The 22,969-nt window shown below is 40.1% G+C and overlaps 1 protein-coding gene across 5 annotated transcripts in view; it reads right to left on the reverse strand.

Annotated features, from left to right (window-relative positions):
- Positions 1–22,969, reverse strand: part of ERBB4 (erb-b2 receptor tyrosine kinase 4) — a 671,761-nt gene that overhangs the window by 154,704 nt on the left and 494,088 nt on the right. For 3 of the 5 annotated variants that reach the window (XM_069782036.1, XM_069782034.1, XM_069782038.1), the window contains 4 exons: positions 15,039–15,171; positions 12,540–12,633; positions 10,908–11,062; positions 1,980–2,054 (listed from right to left, as the gene is read on the reverse strand). In XM_069782036.1, the coding sequence (XP_069638137.1) occupies positions 1,980–2,054; positions 10,908–11,062; positions 12,540–12,633; positions 15,039–15,171 (457 nt within the window). Of the gene's footprint in view, positions 1–1,979; positions 2,055–2,174; positions 2,220–10,907; positions 11,063–12,539; positions 12,634–15,038; positions 15,172–22,969 lie in introns of all 5 variants that reach the window. The other 2 variants (XM_069782037.1, XM_069782035.1) reach the window with 1 other exon arrangement.

Genomic DNA, 22,969 nt, shown 5'->3' on the forward strand with positions numbered 1-22,969 from the left:
AATAAATGTAAAGGTATGAAATTTCCTTCTTTAGCTTGAAAGTGAAAGAATACATACCTACTGACATTTAAACACAGTGCAGTAATTTTCCTAAAATAAATTCAGCAAAGTTGGAAAAAAAAAAAAATCCATCAGATTTAAAGGAAACATTTGAGGCTCTTCCCCTCAGACTGAATGGAGCAGGAAATTGATCACTTGAGCAGAGTAAAACAATTGCTTTAATTTCCACCCCCCCTTAATAATTTGCTTTACTACCTTACCAGTAGATTCAAGGAGACAAAACATATGATTTACACAACATATAAACCAAAATAAGCATTGCCTGCTAACACATGGCTTAAGCCTGGCACCCTACTAGACAACACTTTCTTTAGTGTTGTGTTATCATGTTTGAGGTTCCACTCCTTTAATTCCACTTTTAAATATAGGGCCCAATCTAACATCCACTGTGATTAACAGGGGTCTTTCCATCAAATTCAGTGGGTATTTGGCAGTACCTTCAGAGACTTTACAACTACCTGAACATTTTCAATGCAAAGGTAAGTTTTGGAGTTATACCACTCGAATTAAACAGTGAACAAGATCTGATTGGCTTTTGGGCTAACAGAGGAAGCCAAAGCAAGCAGCCTGTAATGCTGTAAGAGTTACACTACAGCTAACAAGTTGTCTTCTAGTATAAAGCCCTTAATGTTCCCTCAAAAACTGATTAAAAATCCAATTGATGAAATACATGTTATTTTTAAATTGGTTACTAAAGCAAAGAACTTCAGCAAGGCCTTCATCCTTGGTACTTTGGTAAACCCTTAAACTTATGCAAGTAAGAACACATTTTCTGTATTTCTGCTTTGAGTAAAGTTGACAAAATGGAGACCTTTAAAACGGATTGCTTGGTTTGGGCAACTCGCTTTGGATGAGTACATCTGAAAATGAGTCCCCCCCAGAATTATCTCAAACTGGATATCCCAGATTAAAACAAAATACTGAAAAACTCAGTCTTCTTCTGTTGCTTATTCACTGGTCCATGAATTAAGTGAAAACTGATATTGATTTAATTAAACAAGTATCCCATTTATAGAGTACTGTTTTTCAAGTCTAAACATGTTCTCCCTCAACAGCTAGAAACAGGAATATTCACATTAGGTACACAAATAGGAAGGGAAGGCAACCTTAAAATCTTTAAAAAAAGACATGAAAAAAAAACCAAAGTCAAATCCTTAATGAGGTGAAATTGATTGAAATGATATTTTTTTCATCCAGTCAGCTCAGGACAGTAATCCCAAAGCCTGGAAGTCATACTAACCAGTTTGAATTTAAAAATAACCAAACTCAGTGGCAATGAAGGGCTTTCATGAAAAAGAATGCAGAGTATAACCTGAATATTTTGGAGTATTCTTGCATTAATTTGTTTCAATCATCATTACTGAAAAATAAAATTGCTGCAAGTTTAAGATTTTTTTTTTTTTAAAAAGAAAATAATAATAAAAAAATCAGATAATAACGTTTGTGAATTAAGGAAGAAATTTGGTTTTGCTGAAATATTTACTTTTTTCCAGAGAAGAATTACGGAAGAAAAAACTTCATTTGTTTTAAGCTCTGTCTTAAACAAAAAAACCCAACAAATGAGCAAAAAAGAATTAAATTCCAATTTAACCAGAGTATTCACCATGTTTACTTCTAGTACAATTTCATCAAAAAATACATACTTCTGCAGAAAATTTCAGAATTTAATCCTCATTGATTTAAACTAAAAAAAAAAAAAACAAAACAAAAAAGAAGGGATTTTCTAATAACCCTAAACGAGATATTTAATTAGCTTTCAAATGCAAAAGTAAATTTGGGTGTTCAGAGGCATATCTTACTTAAGGACAAATTATATTCTCCCCATAATTTGCGTTTCAGAACAAAATGGATAGTATGACATTCCTATGGTAACCAGGGAAGGACCTTGTGTACAAAAATGGAAAAGTGGTGGATGTTACCTAGCATGTTGTGGTAAAGTGGACTGTCGTGTCCATGGATAGTAAATGCAGTCATGACTAGCGGGACCTCTACACCTGCAGGCAATTACAGAACAAAAGACGTCATTTGCCATTCACAAGGACATGCACACGCATGCGCCCTTGTCCACACGTGGAGGATGGAAGACACACAGGGAATGATCACTCAGCAAGTACCTATCCATCAGGCCAATGCAGTCCTCAATACGTGGCCCTATGCACCTGCAGCAAATCCAAATTGAGAATAGGGAGAGAAAGAGAGAAATCTGTTATTTACAGATCCAAGAAGCATGCATCCCCTCTTTGTGCCACATTCTTAATTACAATTCTCAAGAGAGACCCAAGTCACCACAAAATTATAGCTTGTGAGAAAAACAAGCTTGCAATGGGAACAATTATAGCAACATAAACAGCACTCCGAGGTTGGACATATCTTGGCTCAAACAACACTTAAGGCAGTTTCACCTGCTTACGTGGGAGTCCTGACAATAGAGTTGCTTTTTCTGGATGTTGTCTGCATCATCAAACCAGTGATTACTGCACAAAAGCTGTTCATTTGCAAGATGAGACCTCCAGGAGCACAATGCAAAACTTTTTTTATTTCTGTAATTGATGCAACTGTTCATTCTGTTCTAAGCTCCTAGCTAGGGCAACTACAGAAATATTTTGGAAGTGGACTATACTTTTATCAGGGAAGCTCAAGGATGAACTTCCAACAAAACCCAGAGCAAACTGGTGTCTGCTGATTGAGGCATTTTATTCTGCTTTCCTTAGATGCTGCCAAAAGTCCTCCACCTGCAAAATCAGTAGGTGCTCACCAAAGGCAATGGAAATGCACGGAATCACTTTATGCAGCACCACTAAAGCACAACCATGGAGAAAGAGCCTGTTTGCAAAACATGGATATGCGTGGATTTTCCTTGCCCTCATGAAGAGCAGTAGTGAAGTGGTATCCTAGGTCCTCTGCATTCAAATAGCAAGTCAATTACACATTTACACAGCAGTCAGGATTCTCAGACAAATACGTGAAGTTAAGCTTTTAGGGGTTAAGACAACCTGACACCCTTTAGAGCTGAATGCCCAGCTAGTCCCTCTGTAGCCATGAGGAGTATCTAGCTCTCAGCATTTTAAGGAAACCGAACCACTGATTTCAAATCTTTAACAAGATCTCAGAGCCATTTTATTAACAGGCTCTTTGGCTGTACATCTACTACAGGAGCAGGTGATCTGACACATCAATAGACTGAAACTCATTTCTGTTGAGGCATTTTAAATTTAAGGTATGATCCCAAACTCTTTTTAAAGTCTCCTGCTTTCAGTTTGGCTTTGATAGAGGGATATGCATGTCAAAAATCTCAAAGAGTTCAAATGTGCTCCCCTGAGATCTTCTTTCCACTTCACCATCACTTGCCACTCATCAGCTTTTGCTGCATTTCAATTAGCCATCACTCTGCCATTATAATATATATTCAGTGAATTCAATTTCCCCTTAGCTGCCCATCAGGAAAAGCAGAATGATAGTGAACCTTACCTCTTGTTTGTTTACTTGAATTTTTATTTTTACAAAAAATTGTGACATGCAAACACAAATTGTAAGGATTTCCTCAGTAATGGTTTCCTTCAGCAAATGTGCAGACATAAAAAGGATTAATTAAATACCCAGGTGGCCAGATAATGCATAAATGGAAAGGGTAGATTTAAACGCAGTTCAAAAACTTAATAGAGAGAACTCCTGAAGGGTGTTTTTTGAAATTTCAGCTGCCCTGGGCTTCAGGAGTTCAGAATTCAGGACTGTCTAAATTCTAACCATTCTCAAACATATCCAACATTTCTTCCTTTCATGGCATTCTCAGCAATTTGCAGAAAACCAGTTGAGTAATGAAGAAGGCTGAAAAAAAGTTGTTCAGATCTTCAATTTCCTAGCATGTCAAGAGAAGCTGAGCTCAGACTTACTATAAATAAAAAGAAGGCCCTATTCAAATTAGAGATCTGAGAGCCCATTACTAGTAGTTCAGATAACTGGCAGACTAACATGAAGAGCCTGTTGTCTTGGAGACATTTCACATTTGTACATTTGTTCTTTCAGACTTTTGGAGAATAGAACTTAAATCCAAGGAGAGAGCGCTGTTTGGACCTTACCCACTCTAGGTTGAAATACCATTGATTTTTATTTAAACCCGTAATCTTCTTCAGCGGATTTTGCAGCCCCAAACAGAAAATTCTGTCCAGGTACAATTTCCATTACTCCTAGTCATGTTGAATAGTTTCTACTCTCTGACTGGCTGTCCTGATTACATGCAGTAAAGTACAATACTGTGTGAGTAGCAGCCATATCTGTTAACAAGTTATTTTGTACCACCTAGTCATCAGTTATTTTTCCTCTGGAAGTAACTTCCTTGGTTTCAGGCTTTTTGACACATGTAAGTATAAGCATGACACAATCATACATCACACTGGTACTCCGTTCACCCCCAGGGTTCCTTCTTCTGCTTGGAGTCTGGATGATATTTTAATTTCCAAGTTCGCTCTGTAAAATGAACTGGTTAACCAATACGTGCCAATTTATTAATGATATATTCAGTACCTTATAACAGTCCAATACAGCTTATACAGAAAATTACACTTGGAGCTCATCCTAGCTTCACAGATAATCATTCTGTCCCCCCAGGCAGGGGAGAGGAGGAGGGGGTGTTGCCCCCTATGTCAATGACCAGCTGGAGCCTATGGAGCTCTGCCTGGGGATGGATGAGGAGCTGACGAAGAACTTATGGTCAGGATTAAAGGGAGGGCAGGGACAGGTGACATTATAGTGGGGGTCTGCTACAGGCCACCCGACTAGGAAGACCGAGTGGATGAGGCCCTCTATAAACAGATAGAAGCAACCTCACGTTCACAAGCCCTGGTCCTCATGGGGGACTTCAACCACCCCGGTATCTGTTGGAGGGACAACACAGCAGGGCATAAGCAATCCAGGAGGTCTGTGGAATGCACTGATGACAACTTCTTTCTTCAAGTGATAGAGGAGCCAACGAGCAGAGGTGCTACGCAGGAACTTGTTCTCACCAGCAGGAGGGGCTGATGGGGAACACAAAGCTCAAGGGCAGCCTTTGCTGCAGCAACCATGAGGGCGCACAGCAAGCTTCCTACCCTGAACTTCAGGAGAGCAGACTTTGGCCTCTTCAGGGATCTGCTTGGTAGAGTAATATGGGATAAAGCCCTGGCAGGAAGAGGGGCCCAAGAAAGCTGGTTAATATTCAAGGATCACCTCCTCCAAGCTCAGGAGTGATGCATCCCGACAAAGAGAAAGTCAGGCAAAAACACCAGGAGGCCTGTGTGGATGAACAAGGAGCTCCTGGACAAACTCAAACACAAAAAGGAAGCCTACAGAGGGTGGAAGCAAAGACAAGTAGCCTGGGAGGAATACAGAGAAATTGTATGAGCAGCCAGGAACCATGTTAGGAAAGCTAAAGCCCTGATACACTTAAATCTGGCCAGGGACATCAAGGGCAACATGAAGAGCTTCTATAGGTATGTCAGTGATAAAAGGAAGACTAAGGAAAATGTGGGCCCTCTCCAGAAGGAAACAGGAGACCTGATTACCTGGGACATGGAGAAGGCTGAGTTACTCAACAACTTTATTGCATCAGTCTTCACCAGCAAGTACTCCAGCCGCACTGCCCAAGATGCAGAAGGCAAAGGCAGGGACTGTGACAATGAAGAACCATCCACTGTAGGAGAAGATCAGGTTCAAGATCATCTAAGGAACCTGAAGGTGCACAAGTCCATGGGACCTGATGAGATATATCTGGGAGTCTTGAGGGAACTGGTGGATGAAGTTGCTAAGCCACTATTTATTGTATTTGGGAAGTTGTGGCATCTGGGCAAGTTCGCACTGACTGGAAAAGGGGACACATAACCCCCATTTTTAAAAAGGGAAAAAAAGGAAGACCCGGGGAACAACAGGCCAGTCAGTCTCACCTCTGTGCCTGGCAAGATCATGGAGCAGATCCTCCTGGAAACTATGCTAAGGCACATGGAAAATAAGGTGGTGATTAGTGACAGCCAACATGGCTTCACTAAGGGCAAATTGTGCCTGACAAATTTGGTGGCCTTTGCCGGCATTACAGCATTGGTGGATAAGGGAAAAGCAACTGATTTCATCTACGTGGATTTGTGCAAAGCATTTGACACTGTCCCCCCAGCATCCTTGTCTCTAAATTGGAGAGACATGGATTTGATGGATGGAGCACTCAGTGGATAAGGAATTGGCTGGATGGTCACACTCAAAGAGTTGCAGTCAATGGCTCGATGTTTGAGTGGAGAGCAGTAATGAGTGGCGTTTCTCAGGGGTTGGTATTGGGACCGGCACTGTTCAACATCTTTGTTGGTGACATGGACAGTGAGATTGAGTGCACCCTCAGCCAGTTTGCTGACAACACCAAGCTGTGTGGTGTGGTTGACACGCTGGAGGGAAGGGATGCCATTCAGAGGGACCTTGACAGGCTTGAGAGGTAGGCCTGTGCAAGCCTCATGAAGTTCAACAAGGCCAAGCACAAGGTCCTGCACATGGGTCAGGGCAATCTCAAGCACAGATACAGGCTGAGCAATGCATAGATCGAGAGCAGCCCTGTAAAGAAGGAGTTGGAGGTGTTGGTTGACAAGAAGCTCAACAACCTGGCAACGTGCGTTTGCAGCCCAGAAAGCCAACCGCATCCCGGGCTGCATCAAAAGAAGCGTGACCAGCAGGCAAAGGGAGGCTACTCTACCCCTCTACTCTGCTCTTGTGAGACTCCACCTGGAGTACTGTGTTCAGCTCTGGGGCCCCCAACATAAGAAGGACCTGGACCTGTTGGAGTGAGTCCAGAGGAGGGCCACAAAGATGATCAGGGGCCTGGAGCACCTCTCCTATGAGGACAGGCTAGGAGAGTTGGGGTTGTTCAGCCTGGAGAAGAGAAGGCTCCGGGGAGACCTTATAGCAACTTTCCAGTACGTAAAGGGGGCCTACAGGAAAGATGGGGAGGGACTCTGTTAACAGAGAGTGTAGTGATAGGACAAGGGGTAATGGTTTTAAACTGAAAGAGGGTAGATTTAGATTAGATGTAAGGAAGAAGTTCTTCACTGTGATGGTGGTGAGGCACTGGCACAGGTTTCCCAGAGAGGTTGTGGATGCCCCATCCCTGAAAGGGTTCAAGGCCAGGTTGGATGGGGCTTTGAGCAACCTGGTCTAGTGGAAGGTATCCCTGCCCATGGCAGAGGCGTTGGAACTAGATGATATTTAAGGTCCCTTCCAACCCAAACCATTCTACGATTCTATGATCCTCTGAAAGAAAATGATGAGTTAAAACAGTTGTGAAAACTGGAGTAACAACTGCTTTTTCATGAAACAATCCTTTCTCCCCCTGTCACAAATATTGTCTTTCATCAATTTTCCTTAAGACTGAAAGGTAGGGTCTTAACTGTTCACGGATGTGGAGTAGTGAAGCCATTTCTAGTCAGGTGAATACTCAAAAATCTTTGCCATTGGAAACAAAACTGATTATACAATACCATAAATGGACTAACTCTGGACAGGAGAAAACCTTAGTTGTGGCAATGCCCCCAGTCATCCAACTATTGCTATGGATGAAGCCAGTCAACTCAAAACCAGAGGGTTACTTACCTAATAGGAACTGCATACTGATAGTGATAGTAAGAAAGTTGAACTAGGGCAGGGGGTAGGAGGAAATTTTGTATCAATGAAATAGTAACAGTTTCTTAGTCAGAGTTTGTGGCCATTGAATTTGCACTATTGTTTCATCTGGAATTCATAATGCCTTCCTAAAAATACACCTAAGCTTTAGGGGCAAGACAGTACTTCTGCCTTCAAACCCCTTCTGGACCACACACATGTTGATACGGCTTCCATGACTTCTCTGGTCTTGGCTTAGAAGGAAAATAAAGTTTTGGTGAAGAGTAATACACTTCCTTCAAAAATCTGTATGAGAAAATGCCTTTTTATGGTGAGGGGAGGTGTCCAGTGAGATCTCCCATTTGTGTCTTGCCCAGTAAGGAAGCAGACTGTCAAATGCTATTACATAATTAGTATTTTATTTCTGTGAAAGTGTTCTATTTTGGCTAGTTCTGCAAGAAAAGGTGCCAAATGCTTTCTGACTCTCTTGAATTAAATGGGATAGCTGTTCCATGTGCCTCAGATCTGCTCCAAACTGGCTTCAAGTAGCTGATGTTTATCATAGGGATGCAAGGCAAAGAGCACAGTTGCATCCAAGGAAGTCACTCCTTGATAGTTCTCTTAGTCAGTGTAAGGTCATTAACAGGGCTGGATAATTACACACCTATTAAAAGAAGCAGTCATTATACTTGAATAAGGGAGGAGAATGGTGTTAGCAAATCTCACGCTCTAGGGTGTAAAGCAATCACTGGCAAGTGCCACGATGAAATTGTGGCAAAAAGCTCAGAGGAAACATAGAAGTGGGACAGATATCTTCCTTGGTGACAACAACAGGTAGGGATGACTAAAAACAATGTATGAGAACTAACAACCCATTTTAGCAAGCAGCCTGATTCAAAGAGAGCAGCACTGCAAGAATGAGATAATACCACACTGGGAGCACTGCTCTGCAGCAGCTCAACACTTTTTGACGAGTATCCAAGGTGTACTGCGAGGGCATCGGTTTTACTCCAGCAATTGACCTGACAAAGAGGAGAACGGACATGCTAGATGAAGTAGAATTACTGTTTCTCTGTAGCCATTCAGTCATGAGCCTAATATCAAGATGTGTTCCTTCCACAACCTATTTCACTGAAGAATTCTGATTGAGGGGAATTTAAATATTAATTTCTAAAGGAAGGGTATGAAACTAGAGAATTCAGTATTGAAGGAGAAAAGGAGACAGAGTAACTGATTTCCCTTCTCTCTGTGGGCATATTCAGCCCCTGACAACATTGGCAAGAAGATGGAAAACCCATAAACCCCAAACATCTGGGACAGTCATTAACAGTTTCATTAACATAATCACAGGCCAGAAAGTCTTTAGGAACACTAGAAAAGAATACCCATGCTTACCCAGGTTTGGGGGATGGTGGGGTGTTGCTTTTGTGAGGGGTAACAAAATACCTAAGAATAGACACATCAACTGTGTAATAAGAGGATGAGGATTTCTATGAGGAATAGTATTTGACTCATGGCAAAGGGATAGCTCCGCATGTGGGAGATAACCACACCTTTGCTTATGTAACCTGGGTGAGACCTTTGGCCCTTTTACTAGTGGTAGTTTGTCATTTCTCTGGGGATTGGCACATGATGCTAAGCGAGATGTTCTTTCACCTATTCAGCTGCAGAAAATAAAAAGAAGGGAAAACTGAAAGTTCAAGGATTAAATGACAACGTAACTCAGCATAAAGGAACCCTGTGTCACCAAGGGTCACCAATGAATACTGGCAAGTTCAGTTACAACTGCTTAATGCCCTTCCTATTTGTTTATGAACTAGTATGTCAGATTTCCATCACAAGGCATAAAAGCCTCCCTTCTTGATCCAGTTCTATTCTGGGAGATAAAAACAACCAACCACTTGCAAAATACTGATGCATAGGAAGAAGCGGAAAGGCATGGAAAACATTCTGCTCCCTTCCTGGTCTAGGAGAAACACAGTTGTGCCACGAAGATTAGTAATAGTTACATCCGTTAGACCTCCCCAGAAAAGAGGACGGAATGGGAAGAAGTGTCACATCCTGGTCTTCTGAGAGGCCAGCAGAGCTGCAAGGCACTTCTTACACAGGATGGACAGTAAATCTATCATCCATAGTTGGGCTTGTCAGATTCCATCAGAATTGGCAGTTGCACCATCTATCAAATACAGGACCAGCACTCCTGAAGAAAGTGGATCTTTTCGTATTGTTTCTTCTTACACTCTTCTTCCACAGTAGCAGCACTTTTATTATTGTGTAACTGATTTAAAGGGTCTGAGGGGAAGACAAATCTGTAACAGATCCTGGCTGTGTCTTTGCAATCTCACTTTCATTTTCCTAATGGCTCTATTGTAATTAGATTTGCAAAACCAGCAAAAGGTCTCGTTTTGAATGGCAACAGCTGTTGACATCAAGATTACATTGAATAATTTCCTGGTTTAATTTTAGCTGCTAAACAATAAGAGCCTCTTGTCAAAGATTATTTCACTGGCTGAAATTTTCTCTTTTTTCCCCTGGCTGCCTCTCCCTTTCTTTGTATGCTGGACACCATCAACTGTCTCACTGAGAAGACGTTTATAACTTACGTGGCCCACGCAAAACAATAGTTGTATATATGACTACTATTCTTTTGTTGCACAAATTCTTAACTGTCGCTCAGATACATGGGCTGTATATTTCCAAATGCAACAAGTGATTTTGGACACTTAGACAGGACTTGGGGAGTTGATACTCAGACTCCTGTACAAAGTCTGGTTTCAGACAAACCCTTTGCATCAGTCCCCATAAGAAAGAAAGAGAGCAGTAACACTTTAGTTTCACAGTAGTGCTGCCAGGTTAGTTCACCAATATCAAGAAGCATAGATGAAAACTCTGTCAACAAGTAAATACTAAAAATAAGTCATTTTACAGGCCTACACTTAAGTGTCAACAGCAGCATTTGCTACAAACCAGTGGTTGCTAAAAGGAAGGCTAAAAGCATTGCTGTGAAAAGTTGTTCTATATGGTTTTCAAAGGGGTGTAAGTTTTTCTTCTGATAAGCTGCTAGACATTCACGACTGGAACCCGAATGTCACGAGAGACCTGAAAACCAAAGGTCACATTACTGCTGCACACACTCTGTTTTCAGGAGTGGGACAAATGCTTTACCAAGCCAAACTGCACATAAATCATCATGTACTATAAACAGTAAATAGGATGCCTCACTTCACAGAATTTGCACTTACCCTTGGGTGCAGTTTGGATGACATGGATGACACTCACGATCCTCATCAGCGTATTTGAAAATGAAGCTGTTGGCCCCCTGTAAGCCATCAGGACATTTTTCCACACAATTTGGACCATCCTTAAAATGGAAACACTTCGTGCAGTGGTCAGGTCCCTGGAAAGCGTGGAAGAAAGAAATGCAGTGCATTCAAGTTACTCTGTCTTCTGCTGCACTACAATTGCAGGTCCTAGATTGACAGCACAGTCAGCAATAACTGTAGTAACATTTCATTCCCAATGAACAGTGAATTTGCTATATGGTTCCAGTCTCTGTTAAGGAGCAGCAGATATGTAAATCCTGGTTCTTTTGGCCATAAACTTATTCTGTAGAGCGTAAGATTAAAGTCCAGCTTCTAAATGGGTTTCTCAATATTATTGGTGTACTTAACACAATGGACTTTACGCCCATTTTAAGTCTGAGAAATTTCCCGCAACATTGTTCAATACTGAACCACATTTGCAAAGCAACTGCAATGGCCCTTCAGCGGGATCCCCTACCTCTGCACTCCAGATTTTTTTTCCACAGTACATTCTCCCTGTGGTATCTGGTTGCAACAATACTTAAGAACTACAAAGTCTCCGTCTTAATACATATGTACACTAGACTGTTACGAACTACAAACCAAGGCTCCTGGAGAATGTAAAAGTAAAATTTTAAAGCTGTGATGATAAGCCAGTGTATAACCAAATCTGGTGTTCATGTTGGGCACTGGTCTAGGATTTTATGTCCATAAGCCCTGCTACAAATCCAAATTTCACTCATGGGTTGAACACTTGAAACATTAGCTTCTTGCTTTATGGTTGTGTTGCAGAAAACACAGTATTGTGATGTCTTTTTTTCCATTCAGTAGGTAAGTCACAGAAATAAGGAAATAACTTATGGGTTAAATTTTCTCAACAATGAAGAACCTAAAATACAACTCCTCATTGCCCGGGATACTTGTGACTTTTAATCTTGGCAATATACTAAGGACTAAAAGAAAGAGACAACTTCTATCTCACAAAAGAGCAATAATCTTTGAAAGAAGACTCACTGGCCATTATAAAGGTGACAGCCGCAGTTAACATTCATTTAGGATGCGTGAAAAAAATGCTCTATCAGAACAACCTAAAAGGCTAACCTAAGTTAAAAAAAACCCCCAACCAACATATTGTTTAAGCTAATCGAGAGATTGAGACAAATTCCCACAATTTCTGTGGAAAAAAAAAAAATGTAACTGAAGTTTAGTAGAACAGGACAGAACTGAGTATAAAGAATGAAACAGTGATAAAAGAGGGCACTCAAATCACAACTGCATGCTATCTATCATTTAAAAATTTTGTGCATCTGTACCACTAAGGCATTAAGACAACTCAGGAAAGAAAAGGAAAACTTTTAAAACCACTTTCTAAAGGATGTTGATCCAAGGAAGTTTATTCCCAGCACCAATTTAACATGAGAAGAATTCTTTCCCTACATGCAAAATACACATATTTTCTGCTTTTGTTAACATTAATTTTCAATAGCTGCTTTAAAGTCTGTAAACAGAAAATGTCTGTGCTTTAGCACACTTTAACAAGCTAGCCCATAATATACCAAATTTTGTTCTTACCGGTCCATAGCACGTGATCATGTTTTCTTCCATCTTTTCACACTGGGGATCACATTCCACACAGACAGAACCATTTGCAAATTCTCGAAATTCCCTAGAAAAGTATTTTGCAGGCAGGTTAGGAGAAACCAAAAGTGAGACTGAAACTGAGACAAAATGGCTAGCTCTCTACCTGGTGGAAATCATTTCAGCTTCACTAAGGTGAGCTGAGATCACTTCTGTTAACGACATTATGCTGCTGTACACCAGCTGAAAACCAGGCCCCATCAGCAACCTCATTCACAGGCAGGTGAAGCAGAAGACATCTTGTTTACCAGTATAAAACTATAGTGGTTTTTTTTCCCCTCTCTCCTTAAAAAATAAGGACCTCATTAATGGGACTAAGTAACTCATTTCTTGATTTTTATCTATGGAATTGTCACTCATGGCTCAGATTCAGGAAGCCACTTGTTACATGTGAGACATACTATCAGGTAGGAAACAATTAGAAAGAGCATTGATCATAGTGCTGCTCTTGTTTTAGTTAAGTCTCTATGAACACTCTTTTTTAAAAGCCCGTTCTCCAAAAGGCTCGTAACTTTTTCATCAACAATTCTAGACTGAGGTCTGAATCTATAAAATGTCAAATCCTTTTGCTCATTTATTTCATGTATCCACAAGAAACTATCACCCAAGTGATTTTTCTTTTTTTTTTTATTAACCACTGATGGGGGGGGGGGGGGGGAGTAGCAATAGTAGGTGGGATTTCTTTCTTCAAACACAAGGTGTCTCATTTCAGCTGCCAGTTGCCCCTCACAACAAACCTCCAGCACCCTCTCAACACAATTCATCCCACCCTCTTCTAGGCTGAGATTAATTAACATCTGAACAGGTCATTTCTCTCCCACTAACCAAAGACAGAATATATGTAACTAGCTCAGACTGGACAGACCTAAGCTTTGCAGATGGATCCCATCTCATTGCATTAACCAGTTAAACATGTGCTGCACACTTATGTTAGTGGGTTCTAGTAGTATCCAAGTAAAGGGTAAAGGCCTCTCTGCTTAGTTCATCGATGCTCACCCTCCACTCCTCTACAGCCATTAGGCTGTATTGCAACAATACAGCTGAAGAAGACCTCACAACTACTGCAAGTGAGCTCATCCTTCTCTAACTTTGGAGATAGATCTTGCCTGTTGAGGACTAAGAGAAGTTAAATACCTCTGACCCTTCCCTGAAGTATTGTTGCTGCCCTGCGAGATGAGTGTGCAGAGCTCTCAAACAAACAAAAAACTTCTCCCCAAGCCCAGGTTAGAAATCACATATTTAGGAAGGAATTGAGCCTGAGGAAAGTGTAAATACAATTCAGTAATTGATACAGATCAGAACATCCTGACTTGAGGGCTGGTCATGAGTGATCTTACTGCCATAGGCTTCATGGCAGCAAGCCACCAAATGTGGTCCAATATATTCTGGTGCATATGAGAACACAACTGTAGTCTGCAACTTTTTTTTGGGGGGCGGGGGGGTGGCAGAGGAGGAGAGAAGAGGAGCTTTTAAGCATATAAAACTGTACTCTGACAAGATTTTTTTTGCATGCATTCTCCAGATAGAAGAGTTTAGAATATTTTTATGTATGTATGAGAGTTAATTCAATACTCCTTCCTTAACAGTTACATGAGTTGGCATCCAAGGCAGGAAAAGAAAGAGAACAAAACCATACAGTGATCTTATTTTCAACTAGCAGTTTGAGCTGAAAAAGATAATAAAAATCATTTAGGGTTTTTATCTTGACTTTAAAAGAGGTGCGTCAAACCTTACTATACTGTTATACAGGAAGCGAAATTCCACCTGTTTCCCTCCATGGCCTAATTATGAATTTCTGCTGCTGCAATTAATATAAGCAGTTCAGCTCTATTCTTCTGTCACAAAGCAGATTCAGCCACCTTGGCTGTGCAAATGTATGTATTCCTCTACCCACCCTCAAGAAAAGATGGTGCACATGCATGAGTGGCAAAAGGAAAGGGAAGAACTCATGTTGGTTTTATAATTTATATTTGTGTGTACACATACGCAGTGCATTATCTAAAAAGAGAGAGAGTGAGTTTTCCTACTTTGGGGTCCTTAATCAGAGAATTTCTTTGTCACATGCCTAAATCTAACTTATCTGAAAGAACATAATTGTATGTGTTTCTGAATATTCAAGTAGGGCTAAATGGTGCAGTTTTTCGTAAGTCTTCACCTAAATTGAATTGCTAACATCAACAGCAATGCAAAAGGTGCAACAAACTTTTGATGTTGCATGAAGATTTTAGTCAGCAGAATACTAAGTAAAGCCTTCTACACAAGTTCAGATTTGGAAATCCTTAAAACTTATCCCACAAAATATTCCACGCAAAATCAGTAATATTGGCAATGGAGCCAGATATTGATTAATGCAAACCCAAAATAACTTACTCATTAAAGTCCTGAACAATGTAATCAGCAACTTCAGGGAAAAGTGCAAGGGAAATATCTTACCCATCATACAGGTTACAAGAGTCTATGCAGGTCCTTCCCCTGATGAAGCGCTTGCAGGAGAGACACTGGTCTGGCCCTGGCCCCCAACAGCCATCACTTGAGCATAACTCATTACATACCATTCCATCGGCAGCTGCAGAGAGAGAGGATACTGTTATTAATTTACATAGTCCTCTGAAATCCACAGGAAAATATTTCATTCAGCATTCCATTATGCTCAGAAAAGTAAACTGAACGTTCAGATTTTCTAGAAATCTGAACAGAATAGAGAAAGAGCAGAAAATTATCATCGTACCACTACAGAAACACACTGTGCATTCACAGGTTGAATACTATACACGCTTCCGGTCTGTTATTTTCAGACAGGATATAGTAGAGTGAGAAAAAGGTTTAAGAGAGTGCTGCAAGGATTATCAAAACTAGAGAAGAGCTTCTATACCAGCAATAAACAGAGAAGTAGCCTTAGATATGGGCAAGAAAGGACATGATAAGGTCTATAAAATCATGAATGACAAGAAGGTAAGTGTCGTGGTTTAACCCCAGCCAGCAACTAAGCACCACGCAGCCGCTCACTCACTCCCCCCACCATCCAGTGGGATGGGGGAGAAAATCAGGAAAAGAAGTAAAACTCCTGGGTTGAGATAAGAACGATTTAATAGAACAGAAAAGAAGAAACTAATAATGATAATGATAACACTAATAAAATGACAACAGTAGTAATAAAAGGATTGAAATGTACAAGTGATGCGCAGGGCAATTGCTCACCACCCGCCGACCGACACCCAGCCAGTCCCCGAGCGGCCAATCCCTGCCCCCCCACTTCCCAGTTCCTAAACTAGATGGGACGACACATGGTATGGAATACACTGTTGGCCAGTTTGGGTCAGGTGCCCTGGCTGGGCATGAGAAGCTGAAAAATCCTTGACTATAGTCTAAACACTACTGAGCAACAACTGAAAACCTCAGTGTTATCAACATTCTTCTCATACTGAACTCAAAACATAGCACTGTACCAGCTACTAGGAAGACAGTTAACTACATCCCAGCTGAAACCAGGACAGTAAGTAAGCATGAAACAATTGTTCATTGCTTCTTCCAAGTCCCTCATGGGCATTCAAAGAGACAGGAACCTAATAGGGTTCAAAACTGAGATTTTAGATCAAGCTGCAGAATTCCTTGACACAGGACATGGTAAATGCCAAAAATTTAAAGGATTTGAAAAATCAATTGTCCAAATCCACAGAAGGGCTATTAAACTAAACTATAAAACACTACCTTTGAATTGAGGACTCTGAAATAAAACTTTTGGATGGTGGGGAAAAAGTTGAAGGATGGTCACCATTAACCGTAATTTTTTAATTGTTTATTGCAAAAGCACCTGAAGAGCCAAAGAGCCTTTCTATTAAAACCCTCAAAACCACACAAAATAAACAATGAACAAAGGATGAGAAGGAAAGGTTGTTTCAAAAAGCATAATTAATTCTGTACTTTTATTTTACAGAAATCCTTCTCTACATAAATATCTAGATGACTGTGACAGATGGAGAAAATGAGCAAAGAGCAAAAGAAAACACGTTAATCTCTCCATCCATCTCAAGAAAGTCCAGTTGCACAGTTTCAGCCTGGCATGTGAAAGGGTAGATCTCTTAATTTGAATTCACTCTTGCACGATGAAATGTTTTACACAAATGGATTACATGCTAGACTGAGTAGATTAAAAACAGCAAAGATCTGAAATATCAGAGATGGCAAATATATAAACACTTGTTTGCTTTTTAAACTACCAGAAAAAACTTGAGGGAAGCATCAAATAATGAAATAAAAGTAGGTTTGCTGGTAGAATTCTACCACCCCCTCCAATGCTGTAGCAATGAAGACATCCAGTCACAAACAGACAGACTTCCACTGAATACATGTATAAAACAGCAACTGCATACGCCCAGCACACATTTAAAGACAGGCAATAGCAAAATCAACAGAAAATCTTTTTGCAAAATGCAAAAAGCCATCTGACAGCTTTATATTAAATACAAAGTAGTTCTTCATGCGCTATTTTCTACACTTCTTTCAGTACAGCAGCATAGCTGGGTGACTGGAAAAAAAAAAAAAAAAAAAAGCCCTATTTTCATTTGAGGATACCTGATGGTTTTGTCTTTACTGCCAAGGCTGGAACAGTGCATTAGGTACTGTCCATTACAATCCACCTTAACAATTAAAGAGTATACTGAGTTTTATTACCTGAGAAGCACAAAGGCCTTCTCAATCATGGAAGAGTCAGCATAAAGATGCTTTCTGCTCTCCACGGCATGTTTTAAAACTGGTTATTCTGTGCTATGGTGTACTTAATGTCCCACATCTGAACCACTCAGCATCTGTCATAGCAGCCTACTGTATAGGACAGCACACTGCTTCTTACAGCGACTCATTCCTTAACCACTGCTTTTCATCATGCAACATTGTTTGATGTTGGTACCATGTTTGTCAAACATATCTTTCTGATCTGTACAGCATGCCTAGCCTACGTCGTCTTCTATTTCCTACAAGGCATTCCTACACCTCCTTTTGACTGCTGATGTGCAAAGTCATGTCACACTGGCAGGGTGCTTTCCTTTGATATACACTACCTGTCCTGTCACTGTCACCCTGCTTTCTGACCACTGAATTTATTACAAAGCACTTCTTAGAAAAAAACATGCAACAATTGTATGCATGGTTTCTCCCTCCTAGCCCATATAGCAAGTAGGCAAGAGGAGTGAAGCTTCTTCCATATTTCCTTTCTTCTTGCAATAGGACATTTTGCTTTATTGAGATTGAAAATGGCAGATCTTCATCTACTTGTTTGCTTTTCTGCCTAGAACATTTTTGTAATTCAGTGCCAGAAAAGCACATTTCACCTTTACAAGTGGCATAGGAACCAATCAAAGATTTCATGTCCTCCAGCCTCCAGCCCTTGCAGGCAAACTGATCCAAGAACAGGTGATTCACTAGCATTCTTCCTACTTGTACAGCACTGCTGCTGACCCTGCATGGCTCTGCTGTACAACACATGTAATCCAGCAGGTAGATGAGCACTATCTTATTCAATACAATACTACAAATAACCTCAGACATGAAAAGTCTGCACATTCATGTCTTATCAAGGCTGGAATGCTTGAATACATATATATATTTAGTTTTTTTAATATCGCATATACTTTCTTAATGACGACATCCAGAAGGTGTTCAGAAGTATCTTTTTGATTCCTCTTTTGCCTCAAAGCTCAAATCAGATACAGTCAAACATAAAATAATTAAATTTAGGAGTAATTCCAAGTGGTCATTTAATTTCCTTTGAAGTATACTAATTATTGCAGATTCCAGTCCAGCAAGAGAGACCTGAGCTATTTAGCATGCCATTTCATAGAGGTGTCTTATTCTCTTTCCCTGAACTCTGCTGTGAATCAGGCATCATTCTGCTGTAAAGGAACCATACCACACAAAGCCAGTATGAGCAGAGACAAAAAATTCAGCTTTTCATTATTGACCCAACCCTAACTTTTTAAAAGCGTAGCAACATTCTTATAACAACTACCAGATGTCAGTAGTTCCACTATGCTGCCACTAACTGAACTTCATAGAAATCAAAGGAACTAGGCAAAAACTTTGCATTAGCAAATGCTACATGTGTAGCCCACACAGTTTCCTTTCTCACCTACTTCTAGATGTTTCATGTATATCTCAGTCTAATGCTGGCTTTGTGCAGTACAGTTCAGGAGGTGCATTGACTTCGTATTAAAGGCTAGTTTGGGCCTATTTCATGTTCATTGCCTAAAGAAGCACCCAGGAAAAAGTTCTGGGTGATACAGCTGGTCGTTTCAGGGGAACCCCAATTATGCCTTATGATTTAGAGCACACGTGAGGGCACCCTCAGAGCAGAATCCAGCACTTCACGCCTGGTCTGCCACTCTCCCTTGATCTCATCCAGTCTTATGGTGACGTGTGAGTGACACTGACCAGACAAATATATGAGTCCTGCCTCACATTGCCTGCCACAGGGACACCTGGGATTAACAGACAGCTTCAGACTTAAACTGTACCCCAAACCCAGAAACTCTCACAGTTCTAATTAAGCAAACGTTTTATATGAATAGTTTTATTTTCTAGTCAATGACTCACTTTAAGTACTTGTCACACAATTTAAAAACCACCCTGCTTTAGAGATCCCTTTGTTCTCATTTTCAATCTTAAGAATATTAGTAATTCTTCTGATTTTGTTTTACACACTCTCGTCATTGAAAGGCAGTTTCCTGTTTGCTTTCTCACCTTTTTTTGTAAACTGAAATTGTGCTTTTATTACCAGCGATTTCCTGTCTTTTCACTGTTCTCAGCTGTCAGACTACTCTGGGATCAGAAATTATTTACACACGCACACACACAGTGTTGCATTAAAATATCTCTTCAAATAGCAAGTGACACAATTACAAGATAGCTCAGAAAATATACTGAGTAACCTTATGCAAATAAAAAGAGAGCTTTTCAGTAAAGAAAATCACAATTACCCTACTGAAATCTAGCCAACACAATGCTTGTTGTCTATGAAAAAAGCAATAGAAAAAAAAAATCACTATTTCCTTCTGCTTATTTCTAAGTCATAGAAATGTTTTCATAAATGAATCTTGGCAAGAAGGGAGCAGGTTTTTTTGACAACTTACAAACCCCCATTATGCTTGTCTGTCTTCCTCTTCTTTAATTATAGGGATGGCTAAAGAAATGTTTCAATTTTAGGCACATTATTTGACATTTCCATGGGCTGAGAATGTTCTGAAGCTCCACCATATCACATGGCCATATGTGGAAGGAAAGAACAATAATGCTTTTGACAGGAACTCATTTTCATCAGGAGTTTTAGAACAAGTGTTCATTCTTTATTAATGGGGTCACACAGGTTAGAAGCAGAAAGGTTCAATGTTTTTCCTCAACCTAGATAGAACACAAGAAAATCAGCTATGTAAAAAAAGAAAAATTATTGCTATTTGGCTATACACTTATGGGCCTGATCCAAAGCTCACTCAATAGAAAAGCTCTTGCAGACTTCTATTAGCTTTGCATCACGCCTGATAATGAATGTAATCATTTATTCAAGTTGTTAATTGGTGGCTAAATTGACATAATTCATAACAATCACATTTATAACAACCTTTGCCTAGAAAGGTTTCATTGTGCACTGCAGGTGTCACTAAAGCTGAAAGGAATTATTTAAATAACTCTTTATAAAAGAACATTTTTTCTACATTTATTTTGTGTGAACTTACATTTGATATGAGTCTCCTCTGACTGTTCCATAAAAAAACCCATGCTGGGAAAAAAAAGGCAGAATCTTTACTTCAGCATGGAGCAACAGTAAAATCTAACTATCAGAGCCCATTCTCTAGCAAAAAACTTTACAGTCAGTCATTCTGCATTAATAATGTTCATAATGAAGTAAGTTTTATGCACAATGTTTAACATTACAGTTTATAGTAGTAGATAATTAAAAGTCTACATTAGATGAGAGCTTCATGTACTGCATTTTACATAAATGCTCTCCAATTAATTTCCACTCGGCTTATCAGTTTGAAGATGCCCATTTGCCATCTGAACCCTTAAACAACCTTGGGAGACACTATCAGACTGTGCTAAAGGTGCAACGGCTGTTGAAGCCTCATCTTGTCCCTTGCCCTCAAGTCTTCTCCTGTAATCTGCCCCCAAGCCTAGGCTTCTTTTAGGGTCTATGCAGTTCAGAAGTCTCTCGCTGATGATCACATACTGCTGCCCTTTCCATGGTGCTCAGCCTCAAAGGTGCCACTTCCTTCTATGTTCCCTGTGTACACAAACTTGGACACTGACATTTCAATCCCCAAATGTGTGTAGGGAAGGTGGAGAAGAGAGAGGTCGCACTCCTTCCAGGTACCCACCCCTCTCTGGCCCTGCATGGGACAGTATTAGAAAGACAGGACGAAGCAATAGAGCATTGTGGGGTTTATGGACTTTTTTAAAATTAAAAAAACAGACATATGTTTTGCTCCTGTATTTTCAACATTCTACAAAGAAGTGAAATCTGCCCTAGGCTTTTAACCAGCATTTAGAAAAGCTATCTTGGAGGCCGTGAAATATTTGGTAACTATTTTAATATTGTTAAGAAGTGGCAGAAACAGCAAGATGAAATAATTGAGGGTATCAGGAGTATATTCTGTGCGTTGGATAATTTTGTAGCATTTTCCACTGGCTGAAGTCTGTTGTCTTTATCTTCTTCACTGAAAAAAAAACCATCAAGACTTCTGCCCAAGTCTATAATGTCAGTGTTATCTCAAAGATGAAACATTAATATAGACTGAACTTTTCCACAAATATTTTACTCTCTCAACAATTTTTCAGTACTTCCTCACTGACTTATATGTTCAGCTGAACACAGCATTAAATGGTATGGAAAACATAATCATCACCTTGTGATGTATCATAAAAGTCACTTAAATATGATGCTGACTAGAAGATCTTGGAAGCTATTACATGAGTTTTAAGAAAAACTACACATTGATAGTAAATGCTTGCTGTAACTTGTTTTAAGCTGTTAACAATCACTAGTGAGGAAAACAAACCCAAGCTGATAGTGACTCAAAATATACAAAAAAAAACCCCAAACCCCACACTCGAGAGTGGCTGTAATAATTAACATGGTTTAGACTGGTTTCTTCACTGGAAACCATGTGAAAAAAAAAAATCTTTAATGGGTATTTTTATTAACAAGTCACACCCTGCTAGTTACTATGCAAGCAAACAGACGCTATTTCTACCATAGACGATGGATTCCGATCCTGCAAATAGTTACTTACCGTTTCCCTTCCCCATTCCGATTAGTCTTATTTGTCACTCAGAGAGGCATGGGCATATACCCAAGCATCTGCAGGATCAGGGTCTAGAACAGGCAAAATAACTGAAAGGCAGAAATGGAAACCTAGAAGCTTGCCCTCAGATCCCAAACATTCAGGTACTGGAAGATTGAGAGAAAACTCTCCTAAACCCCAGTCTGTTGCCCTATCCTGAAAATTACAGATGTTTCAGAGGATGCTGGAGAAATGCATCTGGCTACAAGTAACAGTTCTGCCTTACTCCAAGTAATTGCCTTACTCCAAGTAAGTTTCTACATCTAGTGAAGATGTTAGACATCTAGCCTGCAGCAGAACCCATTTAACTCCAGAGAGCTGCTGACTGACAGGCAGAGTTGAAGCAGCAGGATAGCTCATCTACTGCTGACTCTCAAAAGGCCACAAAACATTAATCAATTCATTCACACAGACGTGCAAAGAGAGAGAAAACCACTGTTCCCTGTTAGGATTCAGGAAGTCAGCTGTCTAAGACAATGCCTTCTGATCAGAGTAACTTGGCCCCCAGCCTATATGAACATAGGTTGGAGTCCATTTTTAAAACTAGTCCCTTGGTACTGTAGCTTACATTGTGACTTCTTAAAACGAAATGAATGAGATTTGTTTTCCTCATGAAGATTCCCTTGGTGTTAAATTTCATAAAATATCTTTACGAGTATTTTTCTTCCCGGAAAATAGTGAGTCTCTATTATAACAAATCCTCAATAAGCTAAAAGTCAAATGAAGTTTACATTTTCCCTTTGTGTGCAAATGTAGTGACAAGACATACAGCGCAAGAGGATGATGTGACAGTATATCCATGTTTCCATTTGCCCTGGAAGCCCAGGTTTCAGTAGTTGTGGCTGCTTCAAAGGGACTCAAACTTAGCGATCACAAGAAAGGGCAAAGAGGTATTTGACAAGGAGTCCTGACAACTAATAAGGGAATAGCTTTCAAACTAACATGTTCAGCTATGTCCCCAAGCTCTCAAACCCAGTGAAACAAATGGGACACTATTCCATGAAGGGAAAAGCACCTTACGAAGTTCACCTT

Source organism: Haliaeetus albicilla, chromosome 4 (assembly GCF_947461875.1).
Source record: "Haliaeetus albicilla chromosome 4, bHalAlb1.1, whole genome shotgun sequence".
Classification (NCBI taxonomy): domain Eukaryota; kingdom Metazoa; phylum Chordata; class Aves; order Accipitriformes; family Accipitridae; genus Haliaeetus; species Haliaeetus albicilla.